The sequence below is a fragment of the Macrotis lagotis genome, chromosome 4, assembly GCF_037893015.1.
Source record: "Macrotis lagotis isolate mMagLag1 chromosome 4, bilby.v1.9.chrom.fasta, whole genome shotgun sequence".
NCBI classification, from domain to species: Eukaryota; Metazoa; Chordata; class Mammalia; order Peramelemorphia; family Peramelidae; genus Macrotis; species Macrotis lagotis.
The window spans coordinates 222,649,524-222,671,130 of record NC_133661.1 but is presented as its reverse complement, the minus strand read 5'-3'; the positions used below and the strand labels follow the sequence as shown (position 1 = coordinate 222,671,130).

General features: G+C 39.4%; 1 protein-coding gene across 2 annotated transcripts in view; it reads right to left on the bottom strand.

The window, feature by feature from the left end:
• The window catches only part of RIN3 (Ras and Rab interactor 3), a 146,268-nt gene extending 124,969 nt beyond the window's left edge, over positions 1–21,299 (bottom strand). Inside the window, exon 1 of one of the 2 annotated variants that reach the window (XM_074235435.1) lies at positions 21,009–21,299. In XM_074235435.1, the coding sequence (XP_074091536.1) occupies positions 21,009–21,049 (41 nt within the window). In that variant the 5' untranslated portion in view covers positions 21,050–21,299. Of the gene's footprint in view, positions 1–18,998; positions 19,532–21,008 lie in introns of those variants that run through there. The other variant, XM_074235434.1, reaches the window with a different exon arrangement.
• Between the last annotated feature and the right edge of the window lie 308 nt (positions 21,300–21,607).

The following is a 21,607-nucleotide window of genomic DNA, read 5'->3' as shown; positions in this document are numbered from 1 at the left end:
ATATAACCTCAGATACTTACTAGCTATGTGTCCTTGAGCAAGTCATTTAATCCTATTTGCCTCAGTTTCCTCATCTGTAAAATGAACTGGAGAAGAAAATGTCAGATCACTCCAGTCTGGTATCTCTGTCAAGAAAACTCCAAATGGGGTCACAAAGAGATGGACATGATTGAAAAACAACTGAACAAGAGTGGGAAGGGACTTGAAAGGTCATTTTAAAAATATGAAAACTCATTTTATAGAAATAGAGACTGACTTCTGGAGAAAAGTCATAAAAAAAACAAGTGAGTTGGTAAACTAGAGAAATTATATCTACCGACTGACTTCCTTCCTGAATCTAGAACATTTTTTCCTATGATAGGCTGTTACCCCAACTGGTCTCAAGGAAAGGAAACAGTCAATTAATTACCTGGATCAGTAGAAGCATAAGAAATAATCTTCCAGGGTGGCTAGGTGGCGCAGTGGATAGAGCACTGGCCCTGGAGTCAGGAGTACCTGAGTTCAAATCCGGTCTCAGACACTTAATAATTACCTAGCTGTGTGGCCTTGGGCAAGCCATTTAACTCCATTTGCCTTGCAAAAAAAAAAAAACACTAAAAAAAAAAAAAGAAATCATCTTCCTAACATGAGTTTAACCAGAACCATAGTCTTTATTTATTTGTTTACTTATTTTTAGGATTTTGCACCTAGCGGCCCCTACCATAGTCTTTAAATTCTGAAAATCTGAAAAGAACTTGTTTACAGCAGGCCACTCTCTGGACAGTTCCTTTCCATTTCCAAAGAAGACTTTAAATCTCCAGGGCTTTCATTGTGCTGCATGGGATTGGGAAGCAGCATGACCTAATAACAACTGTAATATAGTTCCTAAACAGAGATGTTCCCTCACTCTGAAGGCTAGAGTTGATGAGGCCAGGTGAAGCCTATGGACTGAGGCAGTACTTGAATGACCCTCTGTGCAAATGTTGGTGATCCAAGACAGTTCTGAAGGACTCATGATGAAAAATGCTATCCATTCCCAGAGAAAGAAATGATGAAAACATTTTTTTCCTTTTTTATTTTTCTTAAGTTTTTTTTTTTGGTCTGTGTTTTCTTTCACAATATGACTATGTAGAAATATGTTTTGAATGACTTTACATATAGAATCTATACCAAATTGCTTGCCTTCTCAGTGAGGGTGGAAAGGAGGAAAGGAGAGATTTAGAACTCAAAATGTAAAAAAAAAATGAATGTTACAAATTGTCTTTACATGTAATTGGGGAAAAAATAAAATACTAAATAATTAAAAAAGAAAATGTTGGTAATTTAAAGAAAAAAAATCTCTTACCAAAAAAAAAAGATTAGGACTAGACAGGTAATTTCATTGGGATAGGGAAGTCCCAGCTCAGGAAACTCTTTCTATCAATAGAGTTTGGCGAACTTTTTTGGAATATACAACACAGAGTTGCTTAGAATAGTGGGGTCACACTCAAATAGAAACAGGGCCAATTAAAGGGACATAAGGAGCTCTATGTGTGACATACTGACTTAGTTCTAAAATGTTATATTATCTATTTTTATTATATTTTTGACATAATTAATTAGCTAAATCAATTTATAAATTTTATTGTAAAATATCATATTTTAATTATTTTCTTAAATATTTCCTAAATATATTTTAATCTGGTTTGGGTTGCTCTTGACAGTGTTGTGAATCGCATGTAGCATGTTTGACATCTCCGATTAAAGCATTCAAGGGAAGAAACAAGCATTTATTAGGCACCTGTTGTCTGCTTACTATGTATCTAATATATATAATAAAAATGTTAAGCATTTTACAAATATCTTATTGTATCTTCAGAACAATTCATGGATGCATATGCTATTATCAAACCTATTTTAGTGTTGAGGAAACTCAGACAGAGGTGAAATTTCTTGCTTAGGATCACAAAGCCAAGGCCTTGGGTTTTCCCAAACCAAGACTTTTTTCTATCTTCTGAACTACTCTTCTGCTCTGTGATTACAATAGTTTGCTTTCTACTTATCAAGTTTACCAAGTGGTTTCCTCAGGACTTCTATGAGGTGGGTAGTGGGAAAAACATCATCCCCATTCTAACAGATGAAGAAACTGAAGTGACCTTAAAAGTTAGTAAGAGGCAAAAAACACTCCAATAGTGATCTTCTAATGCCAGTTTCAATGCTCCTTATCAACCATCCCAACATTTTGCTGTCTCTTATGGAAGAAAGGGAAGCTAGGTGACTCAGTGGATATAGGGCTGGACCTAGAGCTAAGACCCTTTCCCTGAGTTCAAATGTAGCCTCAGACACAGTTTCTAGGTGTGTGATCTTGGGAAAGTCACTTAACCCTGTTTGCCTCAGTTTCTTCATTCGTAAAATGAGCTGGAGAAGGAAATGACAAACCACTCCAGTATCTTTGCCAAGAAAACCCCAAATGGGGTCACAAAGAGTTGATCACGACTGAACAACAAAGCCAAACAAAGATGAAAATGAGAAAGTCTCTGCCCTTAAAAATCTTACCCCATACTAGGAAGGGGAAGAATGAAGGGAATAAATATTTGCAGAACCCCTACTATGTGCTATCATTACAACTATCTTGGGAGGTAGGTGTCATTAGTATACCCATTTTATAGTTGAAGAAACAAGACAAACAGAGGTTAAGTGACTTGCCCAGGGTCACATAGCCAGTATATATCTGAGGTTGGATTTAAATTCATGTCTTTCTGATGACAGACCCAGAAATTTGCATTTCCCAGCTGTATACTGGAAACATACAACAATGAAATTTTAGGAAAGAGAGGCTATGTAATAGCAAGGAGGGGATCAGAAAAGGCTTCAACTAAGAAGTAGAATGTGATTTGAGTCTTGAAGTAAACCCCAAATGGAGTCGCAGTTGAAATGACTGATTAACAAATGGAGGGCCCTGGTCTGGGAGTCAAGAGACCTGAATCTATCTCCCTACCCACCCATCCATCCATTCAAAAAGTATTTTTCAAGCACTTATTGCATCCACACTGGGGAATCCATCTCATCTGAAATCACCTGGGGTCCAGTTAGAAATCTACCCCTTTTTACCTTATAGTTTTCATATGTTCATATTTCTTCACAAAGTGCCATTACTACTCAAAATGTAAAAAAGTGAATGTTAAAAATTGTCTTTGCATGTAGTTCGGGGAAAATAAAATACTAAATAAAAAAAAGGAAAACAATTCAAAGAATGTAATGTCTAATTCTTAGCCAAAAAAAAAAATAAGGTTGACTCTACTACCAATGAGCTATCTCATTTAACTTCATTTTCCACATATTTAAGGTTCTTCTCAACTTGGAAAATTCTGGTGCTTCCAGCTCTATAATTCTATTGTATCTCATCTGTTTTCAAAGAATAATTTCAAACTCTTAAGAATGTTCATGGAAAATCAAGGGGAAGAATTTTCTAATTAGTTAGTATGGAACCATGTCACCAAATGAAGGTATAACAATTTAAAGATAATTATTTGTGGGAATAAAGAACTTGGGTTAGAAATGAAGGAAAGACATAGTCTATGCTAAACCTCTTGGAGTTCCAGATTCCTCCACTTTAAAATGGGATAATAGGGTGACCTGGCTGACTTCTTACAATTTTGTTAAGGCCATTAAGTTAGAGAATGTATGAGAAAGTCGTCAGTGAAATCTTGTTTAATTGTAAGGGCAGACTGGTGCTGTTTCACTAATCTAGGGCAAAAGTGGAATTATAAAGGATACCAAATAAGGTCTTGACATCTTTTAAGCCTGTAACAGAGCTGGGTTATAACTTGAAATGACGAAAGATTGTGTATATTTTTGATGAAAAGCACCCAATAACTATTGGATTGAATCAACAGATTATAGAAAAGAATGCTTATAACCAGGGGTGTGTTGGTTATATGTTCTCCAGAAAAATAGTATACAAGGGATTTTAAGGTTGCTTTTCATTATTAACATTTTCTTCATCACCATCTTAAGTTCTTAAAATTATCAAAACAATAAATCAATCCCTAATTTGTTATGTTTTCCCATTTCATTTTTTAGAGGCAATTGAGGTTCAGGTTCATATAGGTAGTAAGAATCTGAAGCCACATCTGAACTCAAATCTGCCTGACTCCAGGTTCAGACAACTATCCACTGCTCCATCTGTTGACCCCTATTTACCTATTTCTAAAGCATAAATGCTCACAATGGAAATTTAATAATCAGCTCTCTCAGTTTAAGCTACTCTAGTATATTAATATCAAATACCCATCAAAAAAGAGCTTGAGGCTCTTCTTCAAAATCGGCATAAAGGAAAGAGCAGTGATCTTGGAGGAAGGTTCTAATCTGGAATCTGCAGCCATCACTCTCCTATTCAAAACTCTATTACCTTTGGGGTGAAGTGCAAAGTCTTTGGCCTGATATTCAAAGCCCTCCACAGTCTGGTTCCTCTCTACCTTTCCTTACTTACTCTCTATATTGCATTCATTCACATATATTCCAGTCAAACTGATGTAGTTATTCCTTGAAATCACTATTCCTTCTCCTTGCCTCAGTAGGGAATGTCTTTCACACCTCCTCTCACCTTTGCCTCTTAGAATCTTCCACACTCAGATGACATACTCGTTCTTACTTGAAGCCTTTCCTGACCCCCTCCTTGCTATTACTTAGACTCTCTTTCCTAAAATTTCATTGTTGTACGATCCTAGTATACAGCTGGGACATGCAGTGGACAAAGTTCTGGGTCTGTCATCAGGAAGACATGAATTCAAATCCAGCCTCAGATAGGTACTGGCTTTGTGACCCTGGGCAAGTCACTTAACCTTTGTTTGTCTCATTTCTTCAACTATAATATGGGTATACTAATGAACCTACCTCCCAAGGTAGTTGTAATGATAGCACATAGTAGGGGTTCTGCAAATATTTATTCCCTTCATTCTTCTCCTTCCTAGGGGTAAGATTTTTAAGGGCAGAGACTTTCTTATTTTCATCTTTGTTTTTTTTTTTTTAGGTTTTTTTTTGCAAGGCAAATAGGGTTAAGTGGCTTGCCCAAGGCCACACAGCTAGGTAATTATTAAGTGTCTGAGACCAGATTTGAACCCAGGTACTCCTGACTCCAAGGCTGGTGCTTTATCCACTACGCCACCTAGCCACTCCTTCCCTGATTCTTATTCCTTTTCTATCCCAGAAATGATCTTGCTTTACTCAGTTACAATGTCTGTACTTCTCTCACATTCTTACTTGGATAGACTCTGTACCTTAATCAATTTGGGTAGTCTCTTTAACAGTTCAGATAGCAACCTATCCGTTTTTTTCTTTTAACTTTAAAATTCATTTCCTTTATCCAATTAACATTTCACAGGGAGTCTACCCAACTTTCCCTGTATCTCTTGACATTCCATGGCTACACAGAATATGATATATGTCTCATCCAGTTACCCTTCAATCTCACTACCAGCCCAATCCACCTCCTTTCTAGTCATGACTCCTTTTTATTTTTTTATTTTTATTTTTTTAGGTTTTTGCAAGGCAATGGGATTAAGTGGCTTGCCCAAGGCCACACAGCTAGGTAATTATTAAGTGTCTGAGACCTGATTTGAACTCAGGTACTCCTGACTCCAGGGCCAGTGCTCTATCCATTGTGCCACCTAGCCGTCCCATGCCTCTTTTTTAAATGCTTGCCATGTTCTCACTTGTTTTACAGTTATTTGTCTGTATGTATGTCCTACCTCCTCTACCAGATTTTGAGTTCCTTGAAGTCAGTAATGTCCTCTTAGTTATCTATAGATCTCCCCATAACCTAGTGACAGTGCTCAGCATAGCAAAGATTTAGTGAAGCCTCATGGACTTCAAGCAGGACTCATGCATGAATAGGGCTCTTGTAAATTTTTCTAATTGTTCTTCTGTACTGTTATTGATGATGTGGTATTAACAGGACCCTGATGAGTCTTTCTAACTGTTTTTTTCCCTTTTGGGGAAACCTGTAGCAGAGAAGAACAATTAGGAAATATTACACTTCTAGTTTTATTTGGGATGAAAGGGTCTGCAAACAGTTCAAAGCTATTTAATACACCCAGAAGCTGATCTGAGACAAAACAAGGTGAGAAAGCAAATTTAGTTCTTGGGAGAATTGACAGTGATACAAAGATCAGGTGAGGACATAAAGATAAGACTTATGACCTTGCAAAAAAATTCAGAGAGCAAGGCCAATTCTCAGAAAAATTATGGAGGAAGAATTGTATTCACCTCTACCTCTGTTCTGAGATCCTTTTCTCCCTCTAACTTCTATTTCTAACATTCCATGATTCTAAGGTTCCTTCCTGCCCTCACATTGTTTTTATGTTCTAAGTTCCCTTCCAATATCCACCTCTGGGACACCACAATTCCAAGAAGGCCTTTCCCTGTAGGTGAACCCTCTGCAGAGATTGGATTCGGAGAAGGGCTGCCAACCCTGTGGTGCAAGGGTCTATGGAAACGCTGCTCTACCAATCACAACCCTGGGTTTTCCAGATATTCTTTGGGAAAAACCTCTCTCTCTCTCTCTCTCTCTCTCTCTCTCTCTCTCTCTCTCTCTCTCACACACACACACACACACACACACACACACACACACACACACACACACACATTCCTTCCTAGGTCCTTTTCTCCACTCAGAATATTTCCATTCCCATCTGTGCTTTGGGGGCTTGGGGAATTACTAATGGGAAGGCCAAAGTTTAGAGAGTAGATAGGACAGAAGCATTTGTGGCTAGAGCAATTACTAAATAGGATGTGACCTGAATAAGCTCCCCAGGCTCAAAAGTATTGGGTCTTGACCACAACCGCTTGCCTTGTTGTTTCTATCTAGAAGACAAGCCTGTGCTTCATAGCTTATGAGCTTTTATTTCCAACATGTACAAAACGGGAGACATGGAAGAAATATTGCTCCCAAATGTTCTAAAATATCATTATATTATAAACCTACTTAGACAATGATCCCAGACCCTTCCCTTTTAGGGAAGGGGCCCAGTGTGGCTGGTGACTGGGTAGTGTGACTCAAGGAAGCAGCATGGGGGAGGGTGAAGATGTTCCTTTAGCTGATGTTTAAAAAGACACGTTAAAAGAGACATTAAAAAAATTCAGTGTCAGAACTGAAGAGACTATAGATCATCTCATCTAACCCTCCCCCCCTTTTGTTTTTTATAGAAGAGAATACTAGGGCCAACAGAAGTAATAATCATTTACTCGAGGTCAACCAGCAGACACATACATATAATTAGTATATAACTATCCTGATACCTTACCCCTAATTCTCAAAGTGGATTGGAGGAAAGAGGGTCTTCTCTTCCCACCTCCTCCAATTCTTTGGATGTTCTACCTAGGAGGGTAGTATCACAGAATGTTAGAACTTGCAGAGATACTAGAGATCATTACCACCCCAGGACTGTACTGGTTAATGTTTAACAACCAGCTTCCTTACTCTCCCCAAAAGTAACTATGATATTTTTTCCATGTTTAATCTACATTATTGTCATTTTTCTTCATCATTTTCTTAAGTGTCAGCAATCAACAACACAATAAATCAAACCCAAATTTGGATCAGTTATCAATTTCCAAGAGGTAAAATCTCACACTGGAAATTTAACAATCAGGCTCTCAATCCTGATATCTGACTCCAGAATACCTCTGGATCCATCCCTCCCCACTAACTCATTTTACAGATGAGGGAAAGAAAGCTCAGAGATATTAAGTGATGATTTGTTCAATATCATATAGCTAGGAAGTTGGAGTACTAGAACTAAAACCCTTGTCTTCTGAATTCAGAATTCATTATATACTATTTCTTTCCATTTCTCTGCAAGATAGCTCTCAGGGTTCCTTAGAACTTGGATAGGTTGGTTGGGGAGCGGCAGTTGATTGCTTCTATTTTCTTGCAACTATCTCCATGCCTGTTCTCATCTCTCCATTCCATTTCAGGTATCACCCTGACTATTACAAGTATAACCTTTTTCTCACTAATATCTCTCCTCCAATTCCCCAGCTGGGAAGGAATTCCAGTGAAGTGCTCTTGTCTCTCAAACACTGGATGGTTCCCTACATTTTTATGACTGATGTCTCAGAAAAATAAAAATGGTAGTCTAGTCATATTAACTTGACTCAAATCCTTTCCTATTTACAAATTGCGCTATCTGGGATCTTATACTTGAATTTGAAAAACCAATTTTTCAAGATGACTGAAGCATAGTGTTGTTCTTCCCTGCTACAAATTTAAAAAAATGATAAGAAGATAAACATACTGGGTACCACCATTTAGTAAAGATACTTATGGAGAGAGAGCAGAATTAGCCTTGAGTTCGTTCCATGATGAGCAAGTAAATGAAATAAGGGAAGAAAAGAGGAAGTGGGGGGGGGGCATGAAGAACATGATAGGATGGCTTTTTCAAGCATTTGAAGGATTGTACTGTGAAAAAGAGATTTGATTTGTTTTCTTCGGTACTGGAGAGCTGAACCAAGAGAATGAGAAAAATGAGAAGGAGTTGCAAAGAGAAAAGTTTAGGCTTGCTGTCAGGAAAACTTTCTATTAATTAGAGTTGCCGAAAGTGGAATGGGTCATTTTGGTTAGGGAGTGTGTTGCCCATCACTAGAAATCTTTCAGGAGAGGTTGGATTACAACTTAAGTACTATATAGTGAGGAATTAAAAAAAATTTTTTTACAGTTAAGGGTTGGACTAGATAGAATCTTAAATCTCTTTCAGCTTTAAAATTTGGTGACCCCAGTTTCCTCATCTATCCAGTATGGGGGTTAGTTAACATTTTTTGGTTGTTAAATCTATTTTGTGCCCTAGGTCACTTTGGAAGTTTAGTGAACTTAATGGATACCTTCTCAGAATAAAGTTTTTAAATTCATAAAATAAAATATATAAATAAATATAATATATTTATTATATATTATATATATATTTATATATAGTATATATATTTATAAATATAAAATAAAATAAAAAGAAACCAATTATATTAAGAAAGTTATCAATATAGGCAGCTAGATTATGTAGTAGTTAAAGTACTGAGCTCGGAGTCAGGAAGACTCATCTTTTGAAGTTCAAAATCAGGCCCCAGTCACTTTCTAGCTGTGTGATCCTGGACAAGTCTGTGACCCCTCAGTTTCCTCTTCTGTGAAATGAACTGGAGAAGAAAAAATGGTAAACCACTCCAGTCTTCAGAAAACACCAAATGAGGTCACAAAGAGTTGGACATGACTAGAAAATGACTGAACAACAACAGTTATCAAAATATCTTTAAAAAAACAACAAATACACACAACAAATTCATAGAAATCTATCTACAGACCTCTCAGAGGTTTACAGACCCCAGGTTAAAAACCACAGATCCATGTCCTAAGGTTCCGTGATTCTAAAGTCAGTGAATTACGCTACCCTTTCTTCTCTCACATCAAAAATGAGTTAGGTGATAGTGTAGAGCAACCCTAAAGAGGAAATGAAGTAAGTCTCTGTTTACTTGAAGCCCTCCCTCTTTGCTCTGAGCAAACTTAACAGGCTCTACTCTGAACTAGGCCACTTTATGAGAGACCAGTATGTGAAACCTTCCAAATTAAGCTGTCTCCCTGAAGAATTTCAACAGTCTCTTTTTGACCATCAAAACCTTCCCCAAATCAAACCCTTCACCAGACAGCTAACAGGAGGGGACAGTGCAGGTGTGTACTTGATTTCATATTAAATACACTTTTTCCAAGATAAATTTGAAATAACAAACCCACAGATGTGAAGTTAGAAAGAAAACTCAAGAAGAAAAAAACAATAACCCAATGTTTCCTTCCTAATACTTGGTCATAACAAGGAGCCTCTCTCCTTTGTTTTTGTTGTTGAGAGGATGTTTCTATTACAGAGTACAACTGTTGGAGGACCCCCTCACCTTTTGGGCCCTGGGGAAGATGCTCTGTTTGGTCTGGTTCATTAACTCTTTGTGTGATAACGCAATATTTCTACATCTGTCAAAGTGCTAGGTTTGAAGTCAGCAAAGTCTGAGTTCAAATACTGCCTCTACTGCTTAACTATTATGGAGGGATGCTACAATTTCTCATCTGTAAAATGGAGATAGAAATATCTATAAGTACAGAGTAACTTCATGGCTAAAAAGAGATAATAAATGTTTTGTGACAATAAAGCATCAAAAATATTAGAGTCATCAAAAAGTTGTAATGACTTTATAAACTGATAATAAAAACAATTCCTTGCATTTATGTGCATTTGATAGTTCACAAAACATTTTTTGCACTCCTGATCTCATTTGATCCCCAAAATAACCCTTTGAGAGGGGCAGGGTATAAATTATTATTTTCATTTTACAGACAAAAGAAACAGACCCAGAAGTCATGAAACTCTTAATTTTGCTAATTAATGATATTTACTTATATAGCACTTTAACTTTTGCAAAACTCTTTACCTCACAATAACCTTAGGTGGTAGGTGCTATTATTATCTCCATTTGACAGAGGTAGAAACAGAAGCAGACAGAAGTTAAATGACTTACTCAGGGTCACACAGCTAAACAGTCTGAAGCTGGATTTGAATTCATATTCTTCTGATTACAAGTTCAGCACTTTATCTACTAGGGTCACCTAGTTGATTCTAATTAGCATTGAGTACTTGGACAAGTCTTTTTTTCTTTTCTTTCCTTTTCTAAGTTTCATCATTCCTCTTGTCAAATGCATTCAGACTAAATGATCCCAACAGTCTTTTTCATCTCTGAAAAGATCAGAATTAGAACTCAGGTCTTCTGATTCCCAGCCCCATTCTCTTTTTTTCAGGATCATCTTATAGATCTATTCATCCATCCATTAATGCACTCATTCATATCACTCCTTAACTGGACTAGACTAAAACTCCCTTCTTCAATATCCTTGTATGGATAATCCCCACCCCCCAAGAAACTGAGGTTCCTGAGTGCAAGGTCTATCTGGTTTTTGCATTTGCATCCTCAGTGCCTGATGCATAATAAATTTTTCATTTATCAGTTGAGTTGGTGAGACACTGTAGAATCTATTCCAGGCATTTTTAAGTTACCTTGAGCAGCTATTGTCTGTAGGTCCTTAGTAAATGGATGCTAGAAACTCATGTTCCTTGGATCTGTCACAAAGACATATTGAAAAGTCTTTCTTCCCCTCCAACTAAAAGATTTTGAGCTGAAAAGGATCATAGGAAGCAGTCTGATCATCCCTCATTTTTCAAATGAAGAAACTTATACCTAGATGTTACGTGACTTATCCAACGTCACACATATACTAGATTTACTTGGTAAGTGTGATGACCCAGCAGAGTCAGAATTTGAATTTTGGTCTTCCAATACTGAACTATCTCATTATTTGTTTTCTATCCTGTGTCAGAGGAATCAAAGGGCCAATTCCCAACATCCTTTAGTTTATCAATAAGAATAGTTCAATCAGAGTCTCTGATCTCCATTGCCTTGACTGGACTTGATGGGTGACTTGAACTCAGCATAACACTCATTTCTTCAATGTTAAATGGACTTTCTTAAAAGAGATCAAATGCTATAATTTGAATGAGCAAGTTTTCCAGTCTGTACCAAGCTTAAATGGCAAACCACTCTAATATCAAGAAAACCCCATGGATAGAATTGATGTATAGGTCTTTAGAACTACTAAGAATTGGACACAACAACCAAATTATTATTCATAACTTGAATCATTTCTACCTCCAAAACATTTCTGATATCCATTCCCTTCTCCCCACTCTCAGCCTCCACTGGTCTGTAGCCCATTGTTCACCTCTGGCCTAGACAACTACAAATAACCTCTAATTGGTTTCCCTACCTCAGGTCTTTTCCCATCCAGACCATCTTCCCCTCAGATGCCAAACTGACTCTCCTAAAGCACAAATCCTCCAACTACGTCCTTTTCGTATTCAATAAATCTCATGGATTCCTATTAAAGAGGAACCATTTGTGACATTAAAATCCTTTACAATTCTGGCTCCAGCCTAACTGCTTAACTGTGGTCAGGCCAAACTGGCCTTCTTATGTTCCTCATATGAGGCATTCCATTTCTTGTCTCTGTCTTTGCAGTAGCTAGCCTATTGCCCAGAATGGACCCTTCCTTATCTCTATCATTTAGGCTAAGGACCACATTCTCCTACATGAGGCCTTTTCTAATCCTAACAGCTAATAGAGCCTTCTTCCCCTCCCCCCCAAAAAATGTGGCTAGAGAAGACTAAGGGAGGGGTCCCCAAAAATACAAGAATGTGGATATACAGAATACTTTGGGTTCTGGCTTTGAGCAGTGATTGAATAAAGTTTGTTGACTGAATGATTAAGAGGAGCTAAGAGTCAAGAAGTAGTCCAGTATGGCAGAAAGAACACTGAACTTTAGAGTCAAGACATAGATTCAAATTTTGGTTCTGACTCTTACTAGCTGGATAATATTGTTAATCCTCCTTGAACCAAAATAGCCTAATCTACAAAATGATGATGGTAATGGGGGGAACACTAGAGGGGGGAAGGTGGTGAGTAGATTAAAGATGATTTCTAAGGGGAAGGAAGTGTGATGCCATAGTTAGAATACTGACCTTAGAATCAAGAAGCCCTGCCTTTGATGTTTGCTTACTATTATGTGACTAGGGCAAAAATTTTAACCTCTCAGGAGCTTCAGAATATTTATTTGTCAAATGGAAATAAAAACATATATAATACCTAATTCAAAGGGTTGAATGAGAAGTAGTTGGGATAGAGTTCTGAGCCTAGAGAAAAGAAGTTATGAGTTCAAATTTGACCCCAGACATTTATACTAGAAGTTATATGACCTCGAGCAAATCATTTAATGTATTTCTGCCTCAGTTTCTTCAATTGTAAAATGAGGATAATAGTGCCTATCCCCTCAGATTGTTATGAATATCAACTGAGATATTTGTCTGTTCTTCTGGATAATTTAATCATGCTATTAATAAGCCTAGCATATTATTAATAAAAGAGATCATTAGCACTCTTGAATGCCAAAGACACCTCATAATTCCCAGTTTAAATGCCCTTGGAAGAGCAGGTGTTCCTAAGGGTGGCAATAAACTTTGATTGGTTAACAATTAATGAGAGAATGAATATTACAATATCCTAACAAATAAAAGTTAAATTGAAATGGAAACTCCTTACATTGATTATAAAATTGTATCGATGATAGTGATATTTTGTCCTTCTATTTATATTATAGTTAGGGGCTTGAGATATGTGACAATGAACACCCAAATTTTGATCAAAGATTTATCAATTTCCAAATATCCTGTCTGACAAAAGGGAGAATCCACATTTCCCAGACCTGTGTGAGTAAACAAAATAAGCAGGAATCCACCCCAAATTCATCTCAAAATGAGATACTTAGCACATAGCAAATGCTGAGAATAGCAAATGCTTAAAAAAATTTTTTTTCCCTTTCTTACTAAGGTATTTTATAAGTTTTAAAGTACTATACAAATAGTTTAGATCTCCGTGCCTGTTTCTTCTTCTATGAAATAAGAGGACTGAACTAGGAACATGTCAGTTTTGTGTTTGTGCCCTGAGAAGCACTAGACTATGTTAAATGTTCTTTACACACCCAGAGTGAATCACAAGACCACAAGATTAGACACAGAAGGGATACCTAGTTCAACCCCCACAATTTACAGATGGGCAAACTGAAGCTCAAAGAGGTTAATTGACCTGCCCAGAATCACAGATCATAAACAGCAGAGCAGGAGTCAAACCAAGATCTTCAGACTACAAATCCATAGCTCTTTCTACAGCCCCAGGTTGCAAAGCACACTTACATTTGTTTCCTGCCAGTGCTTGTCACCAAGTCTATTTATTCAAAAAAGCCTCATGCTTCAGGAAGCAGAGAGTGCTGATTGAGATCTCTTTAGCTGTTAGGTCGACCACCAAAGTCAGACTTGATTGGCCTGCAGTTTCCCAATGGGTCCCAGTCTTTCATTATATTGCAAGGGCTGGGTGGCTGTTCCCAGCTCCCTTGGTTTTTTACCTTTCTCTACTAAGTGTAAAAACCCCATTAACCCTTTCTGGTTAACTATTTAGGAAACTCATTTTTCATTTAGAGAATAAAGCCTCCCTATCCCCTTATAAATGACACTTGGGGGTCAGCATTTCTGATGTTCTTAATATATATTCCTGTATCCAGAGATCCCACTGCTAGAAGTATACCCCAAGGAGCTATCTAAGGAAGGTCCCACATACAACAAAATACATACAGTAGAACTATTTTTGGTAGCAAATAATTGGAAAGAAAGAAGCTTCCATCCACTGGGAAAAGGCAAAACAAATGTGATGGAATATTACTGTACCATAAGAAACAAAGAATTAGGATCAGTGGGAAAACACAAAAACACACAGATGTAAAAATGAGAATTTACAAATATAATAATGTATGTCTAACGAACAGCAAAAACAAATTAAAAAAATGAATGCTGTTTAATTTTAAGAACCAAGTTTAATTATGAAAATGGAGACATGTAAATGCAGCTCCCCCTCTTTTTTCACAGGTGATAGACTAGATGGGGAATTCTGTATAGTGTGTCAGACTTGACTGACTATTGAAAACTATTGATTAGTTTTGCTGAACTGTTTTTTTCCCTTTTCTTTTTTATTTTTTTATAAGAGATTTTATAAGTTTATTCTTTGATAAGTTAGAAGGGATAACTTTTTGGTTGAGGAGGGGAGAGGGAATAAATAAAAGGTGTATCAACTGATAGCAAAACAAGAGATAACAATTTAAAGAATAGTTCTGGCCAGTATTTCAAGTCTATGTCCTTTGAGGTAGAAAAAGGAACTAAGTTAAAAAGAATGCAGAGGAGCATCAGACACAGGCAGACTGCCTTTCAGAGCTACAGTTCATAGAGTAAAAGTTCATCATTCATTCAAATAACGTCTCCTGAGTGACAAGTAATTTATTTTGGATTGGAAGAGTAGATCAAATTTCAAACAATGCTTAAAATCAAGAAGTCAAAAAAATGGGGATAAAGCAGTCTGGGAGGTGGTCCCCAAAATACAAGAATGTAGAAGATGAATATTTTGGATTCTGGTTTTGGGTAGTGACTCCAGAGAGAATGGACTGAAGTTATAGGAAGGCAAATTTCATTTCAATTTGTGGTAAACACTGGCTAACAATAAGAGTTGTTAAAAAAAAAAACGGAACTGATTTGTTTTAAAAGATAGTGAATTCTCTGCCACTAGACAAACCCAAACTGAGGCTGGTTGCCTTCTTGTTGGGGGAAGTTGTAAATGAAATTCCTGTATCAAGTTACAGATTAGTTGACCACCACTAAGGTCTTGTCAGCTCTGAGATTCTATGCTCAATGTACATAGCAACTTTATTTAATGGATAGACAGATGGTCTTGTAGTTGAGAAGTTGGGCCTCAGTCAGATAAGTAGAAATCACTGAGGCAAGTACATTCATGAAATTCTAACCTGCCTAAATTGTTCATTGGTGAACTGTTTGTATTAAGATGCTAAAAGTGCAGCGTAGATTTTAAGTAAAGAAGAAATGACGAGATCATCATGGGATAGCTCCATGGAGATGGTGGGAATGGAACTAGACTTTGAGAAATGGGAAGGATTTGGATAGATAGAAACAGAAAGAGATTCATCAAAATAAACCACTTACCCATTTCTATATGAACTTGCTTGGGAAAAGGCAATGCCTCCCTAGGAGTTAGGAGACATGGCTTCTTGCCCCAACTCAGTTAATTTTAAGTGTTTTCTCTGGGTCTCAATTTCCTCATCTGCCAAATAAGACTTAGACAAGTAGTTCTTATTCTTTTTTTTATGTCATAGACTCTCCTTTTAGCAGTGTTATAAAGCCTATGGATCCCTTCTCAGAATATTCTTCAATGTATAAAATAAAATACATAGAAACACAAAGGAAACAATTATATTGAAATATAGTAATCAAAATATTCAAAAAAATTAGAACCCCAAGAATCCTTTATTTCAATGATCTCTAAAGTCTTTTCCAACTCTAGCATGCTATATTTTAAGATTTCTAGTCCTAATAACCTGTGAATCTAGGATTCTTTGAACTGAAAAAACTAAGAGTAGGAACAATTGTGCCATTCTTTTCCCCCTTTCCAAGGAAAGATAAGAGAAAAAATGAGTAATAATGTTAGCCTGAATGATTCTGAAAATACTAAGAAATAAATGTTAAATTTGTCATGTATACCTGTCTACTCTAAGGAGTTTTAAGTAAATGTTTTCCCTTTTTTCACCTCTATCCTTCCCTTCCTCTCTCCAATGTCTTACTTGAATGTGTCTAGTGTCCTACCCAGTCCTGCCCTCATCGGTTCCCAAACCAGCCTCCTCAAAATGTATTTGGTCTTTGTCCTGTTCCTTAAAGGCCCTGTTCTATAAAATAATCTGAACAGAATCATAATATGCATAGTGGGGGTGATAGTTCCCCTTGCACTCTGCCCCTGTGAAATCAAATCTGAAGAACTGTGCTCATTTCTGAGAGGGGGTGGGGGAGAGAGAGAGAGAGAGAGAGAGAGAGAGAGAGAGAGAGAGAGAGAGAATATCAAAATTAGACCATCTAAAGGAAAGAGGCCAGATCAGAAAAAAAAATCTAAAACCTTCTTATATGAGGAACCGTAAGAGAGATTAGTTGTGTTTTGCTCTCCTAGAGGAGAGAACCAGAGGAAAGCAGATATGATCTCCATATAAGGAAAGTCTTAAGAATTAGAAGCTCCAAAATTGAAAGAATTGCCTCAGGAATTAGTAAATGACCTCCATGATGGGACTCTTATCGGATATGGAGAAAGTATTCATGTAAATCATAGCCACTAGAAAGCTTGTAAAGTTCCTCTCTACTCTATTATCTTATGGACCAAGAGTCTAAGTTAACTTGCTAAGTTGCTAATCGTAGTATCGTAGTCAGTCTCTGGTAGGCAACAATATTTACATCCTGGTATATAGTCTTATGGAGACGGTGCCTCCTTCCAAAAGAAGTAACTACAAGAGTAGGAATTCCAGCTAGAGGTAGAGGCAGCATTTCATGGTAGATTTTTCTTTAGGTATTCCTCTAATCACAGAATAAAGGGTAATCACAAAGTCCCTCCACAGTCAATTACAATTTAAAATACTGTGTACTAACACATACAGAAATTGTCGAAGATTCTCATCCATCTCCTTTCCTTACTCACTACCCACTCATCTTCCATAATGAAATGTAGATATCTTCTAGCATTAGAGCTAGAAGGTTCTCTGAGTCCAACCTGTTCTTCCTTATGAATAAGCAAACAAAAATCCAGAGAAATGACTTGGCCAAAGTCACAAAATGAGTGGCAGATGTGGGACAAGCACTCAGGTCTCCTAATTTCCAGACCACTATTCTTTCTGTCACAAGCTTCTCCACTGTGTCAAATTTAGTAAAAAATGATGAGAAGACTTCTAGGCATGACCAACTCACATGGTGAAACATAGACAAAATATGGTGGGGGAACTGTAGTCAAGCATCCTCAAATTCCATATAGCCCTGACACTCGTAGTGAGGTGAAAGAATCACAATCTAAGTTGAAAGGGTCATCAGAGGCCATCTCATTTATTTATTTTTTAATTTTAAAATTTTATTTTTCCAATTACATGCATAGTTTTCAACATTCATCCTTTTTTTTTTTTGGCAAGGCAGTGGGGTTAAGTGGCTTGCCCAAGGCCACACAGCTAGGTAATTATTAAGTGTCTGAGGCTGAATTTGAACTCAGGTATTCCTGACTCCAGGGCCAGTGCTCTATCCACTGACCCACCTAGCTGCCCCCCACTGAGCCACCTAGCTGCCCCAACATTCATCCTTTTGCAAGCTTTTGAGTTCCACATTTTTCTACCACCCTTTCCTCCCCCCCTCCCTATAGCAGCATACGATCTGATATAGGTTGTACATGTATAATCACATTTAACATAATTCCATATTAGTCATGTTGTTAAAGAGGAATTAGAACTAAGGGGAAAAATAACCATATTTCATTCATTTCTAAGCAGGAATTCCTCTACAACATCCCAGAAAAGTGGTTATCTAGACTGCATATGAAGACTGCTACATGATGGGGAATTCACTATCCGTTGGGGTATCACATTTCAATTTAAGACACAGTAAGGCTTTGGTATTATAGGGGGAAGAGTATTGGATTTAGAGTAAGGAAACTTGCATTCAAATTCTAGGTAAGTTATTTATCCTGTGCCTCAATTTCCTTTTCTGTAAAGGGAGTTGGTCTAGCTACTTATAATAGTTCTTTCTTTTCATGCTCTCTCAAAATATAGCACAAACATATGCATAAATAAACACAATTTATTTTTGTCTGTGTAGGGAATTCCAAGTGAGGAAATTGTTTTCCAAAGCAGATCAACTATTATGCAACTTAAGTTTTAGACCAACAATTCCTACTATGTACCACAGTAAATTCCAAATGGATACATGTCTTAAATATATAAAAGGTCCTATCAACAAAATAAAAGAACAGAGGAGATATCTTTCACAACTGTGAATGGAAGAGGAGCCTTTGACCAAACAAGGGATAGAGGGGATTACAGTAAAAAAAAATGGGCAATTATTATGACATAAAACTGAGTTTTTTGCACAAAAATCAATGAAACTAAAATGAAAGGGAACCAGGTAATAGGGAAAGCAAACTTCTTTATCAAGGCTTGATTTTCATAATACATCAGGAATTGATACAAATATATAAGACCGAACTCGCTTATCTAAGAAGAGGTTAAAGAATATTAACAAGAAGTTCTCAAAATAAGAATGCCAAACCATCAATAACCAAATGAAAAAATGCTACCAATTACTAATATTGAGAAGAGCAAATGAAAATGACTCAGGTTCCACCTCACACCGATCTGTTAAGTAAGTTTTTTTTTAAAAAAAGAGGAAAAAAGACAATTGTTGGTGCAGCTGGGAGAGGTCAGGCAGGATAAGGCAAGATAGTTGAGGGAGTTTCAAATTAATCTGGTCATTCTGGAAAGCTTGGCTTACCAGAACCAGTTTGGTTTGTCCCAGGCCAAGGAATTTTTTCTTTTCTTCAACGGTTGCAAATGGATACTCCAGCCCAACAATGGGCTGTTTAAGTACAGTAAGTAGAATGGTTTTTTAAAAGTGAAGTCCTTTTGGCCAGCTCTCTCAATGTTTCCTCTGCACTTGGCCCAGTCACAATCCTGAGGCTTGGCATACCTCCGGTGTGTAGTCATCCTCTCTGGGGCTGAGCAGGCTGGGGAAGCAGTAGGCAGGGCAAACTCCACTCAGACACCGGTTACACTCAACTTAGTGGAGTCAGCCTGGCAGCAATTAACCACTTAGGCCTGAAGGCCAGATGTCACCTCCCTAACCTTCCCCAGGGCAAAGGATCCAAGAATCTTTTCACTCCCAGCCCCTCCTCCTAAAGCTAGAGATAAGATTTTCAGTTTCCCTGGGGAGAGAAGTTTCCAGCCTGGTATGTGAGGACTGGGAGAGCAGTGGGGAAGAGGGGCTAGTTTGCCAGATAAAATAAACAAAGATGCACAAAAGTTTGTTTTTGGAGGGTGGGGGTGGGGGTGGGGGTGGGGGTGGGGGTGGGGGAGTTAGAAGGCAAGAGGCCTGAAGATCTATCTTCCCTTTAGGGATTTAAAAAAAAACAACTTTGTTAGTATCCTAGGAAGGATTATGCTTTTAGAAATGGAAAGGACTTGCCATTTCCTACCCCGTGTTTGTAGGTGCAGTACTACAGTTCTGAGAATTTTATTGAATTGCCTAAAGTTATTCACAGAATTAAGTAGCAGAACTGGGATTCGCAGAGGAGTATTTTGGGTGGGAGTTTATAATATGTCACCTGGAGTTGAGAAAGAAAGCAGAAATGGTAAGACATGTTGAACCTGGGTTCTTTCATTTGTGCTACCTGGGTGACCTGGGAGGTCACTTCCTCCCCCTGGACCTCAATTTCCTCTTCTGTAAAAAGAAGGGTAGAGTTTCCTGATAAAGAGGTGATGGACTCACGGTACAAAAAGCGATAAATGTTTTTTGGATACGTCCAACGCGAGAATTTATTTTGCTCGACCTTGCGTGTTTGTTTACAAAGGGTTCCTTTCTTCTCTTCTCCCCCCCCCCCCATAGAGTCTGATCGGAGAAAATAGATTTTTAGTATTTGAATAAAAAAATTAATTTTAAGGAACACAGTATGAAGAGGCTTGAAAACCCGGGCTCCCTTCTCCATCCCTTGTTGAGCGCAGAGCGGACAGCTAAGTTCCAAAGTTCGCTTTGCTCTGCCTACAAAGCTCCGGGGATGCTGGGGCCCTCGGACAGTCCGGGGATCCCCGCGAGGGGGATCAGGAGGGACTTTGGCGGGGCAGACTCTGAAGGAGAAGGTGAGGGGCCTTTGGGGCGGCGCACTCGTTCCACCCGGACTGCCCGGTCTCTGGAGTCCCCGGCGTCCTTGCTCCCACGTCTGACAGACGCCCGGCGCTGCGCCTCTGGGGCATTCCTAGCCGGGGCTTCGCTGTCCAAGTCTCCCCAAAGCCCGCTTTGCCTTCCCCGGACCGTTTGCTCTAGGAAGCGTGGATAGGTCGGGCCGGTCTCTTCGACTTAGGCGGGTTTCCAGGGGGACTGTGAAATGGTCCCTCGAGCTCCCAGGGAGCCCCTAGTCCTGTTTCCCCCTCAGTGCTCCATCCTCACCTTGCGGGGCAGAGATGCCCTGCGAAACCCCAGGTCTCCCCCGCGAGTGCCTCGACCCACTTTGACAATTAACCTTCCTGCGGCTCCGGGGATCCCGCTCCCCCAGCAGCAGCCCACTGCCTAGAGCTAGCTTGGCAACTGCAACCCGCTGGGGGAATCCAGGCACGCCTCAGCCAGATGCCCAGTGACGTCCTGCCCCGGGCGTCCTTCCACCCAGCAAGAGGCGCGAACCTCCACCCAACCTCCCGGGGGAGGCTGCCTCTGGCAACCAGCCCTTTGTGGCAAAAGGCTCCAGGGCGAAGCCCACTCCCGCCTCCCTGGGCAGAGCTTGCCAAGGCTTACCCGGGGCGGTCCCCGACTCCTCGGTCCCCCGCCGGGTTCATCTTCCCTGCCAAGTCACTGGGGGGCGGCTCAAGCTGCAGAAGGGCCTCCTGGCTGCAGGCAGCGGCCCCGGGGCTGCCCCAGAGGAGGGGTCCGCATCCTCCTCCCCGCCCCGCAGCTCCCCGCCTCTCCTTCTCGGGGAGGGAGGGACACGTCCTCCGGGGCTGCCCCCGCCGGCCCGGGCCCGGACAGCCGGAGCGCAGACCTGCGAAGTGGGGCAGAGACTTTGAGACCTGCCTTTGCAGTCTCGACTTCTTCTACTTCCTGTATCGAAGTGAGCGGGGGATTTCAGGAAGAGGCTGTCCCTGGCTGGTCAGATTTGGTGTTGGCTTTTTTGGTTAAAACCCGCCTTGAGACGGACGTGCCTTGCAGCCCCAGGCCCAGGGGAGGCAGGAGCGGGAGGCTGGCACGCCGTGGGGCCCGGGGCCGGGGACCAAGGAAGGCGCCACGGGCAGGTACTGAGAGCAAGGCTTTGGGAGGGCTTTCTGAGCCGCTCCAGGCCACTTCATTCCCACCGCCTGGCTCTGTCTATTCCTACAGGCTAACTGGAACCAGCTGGA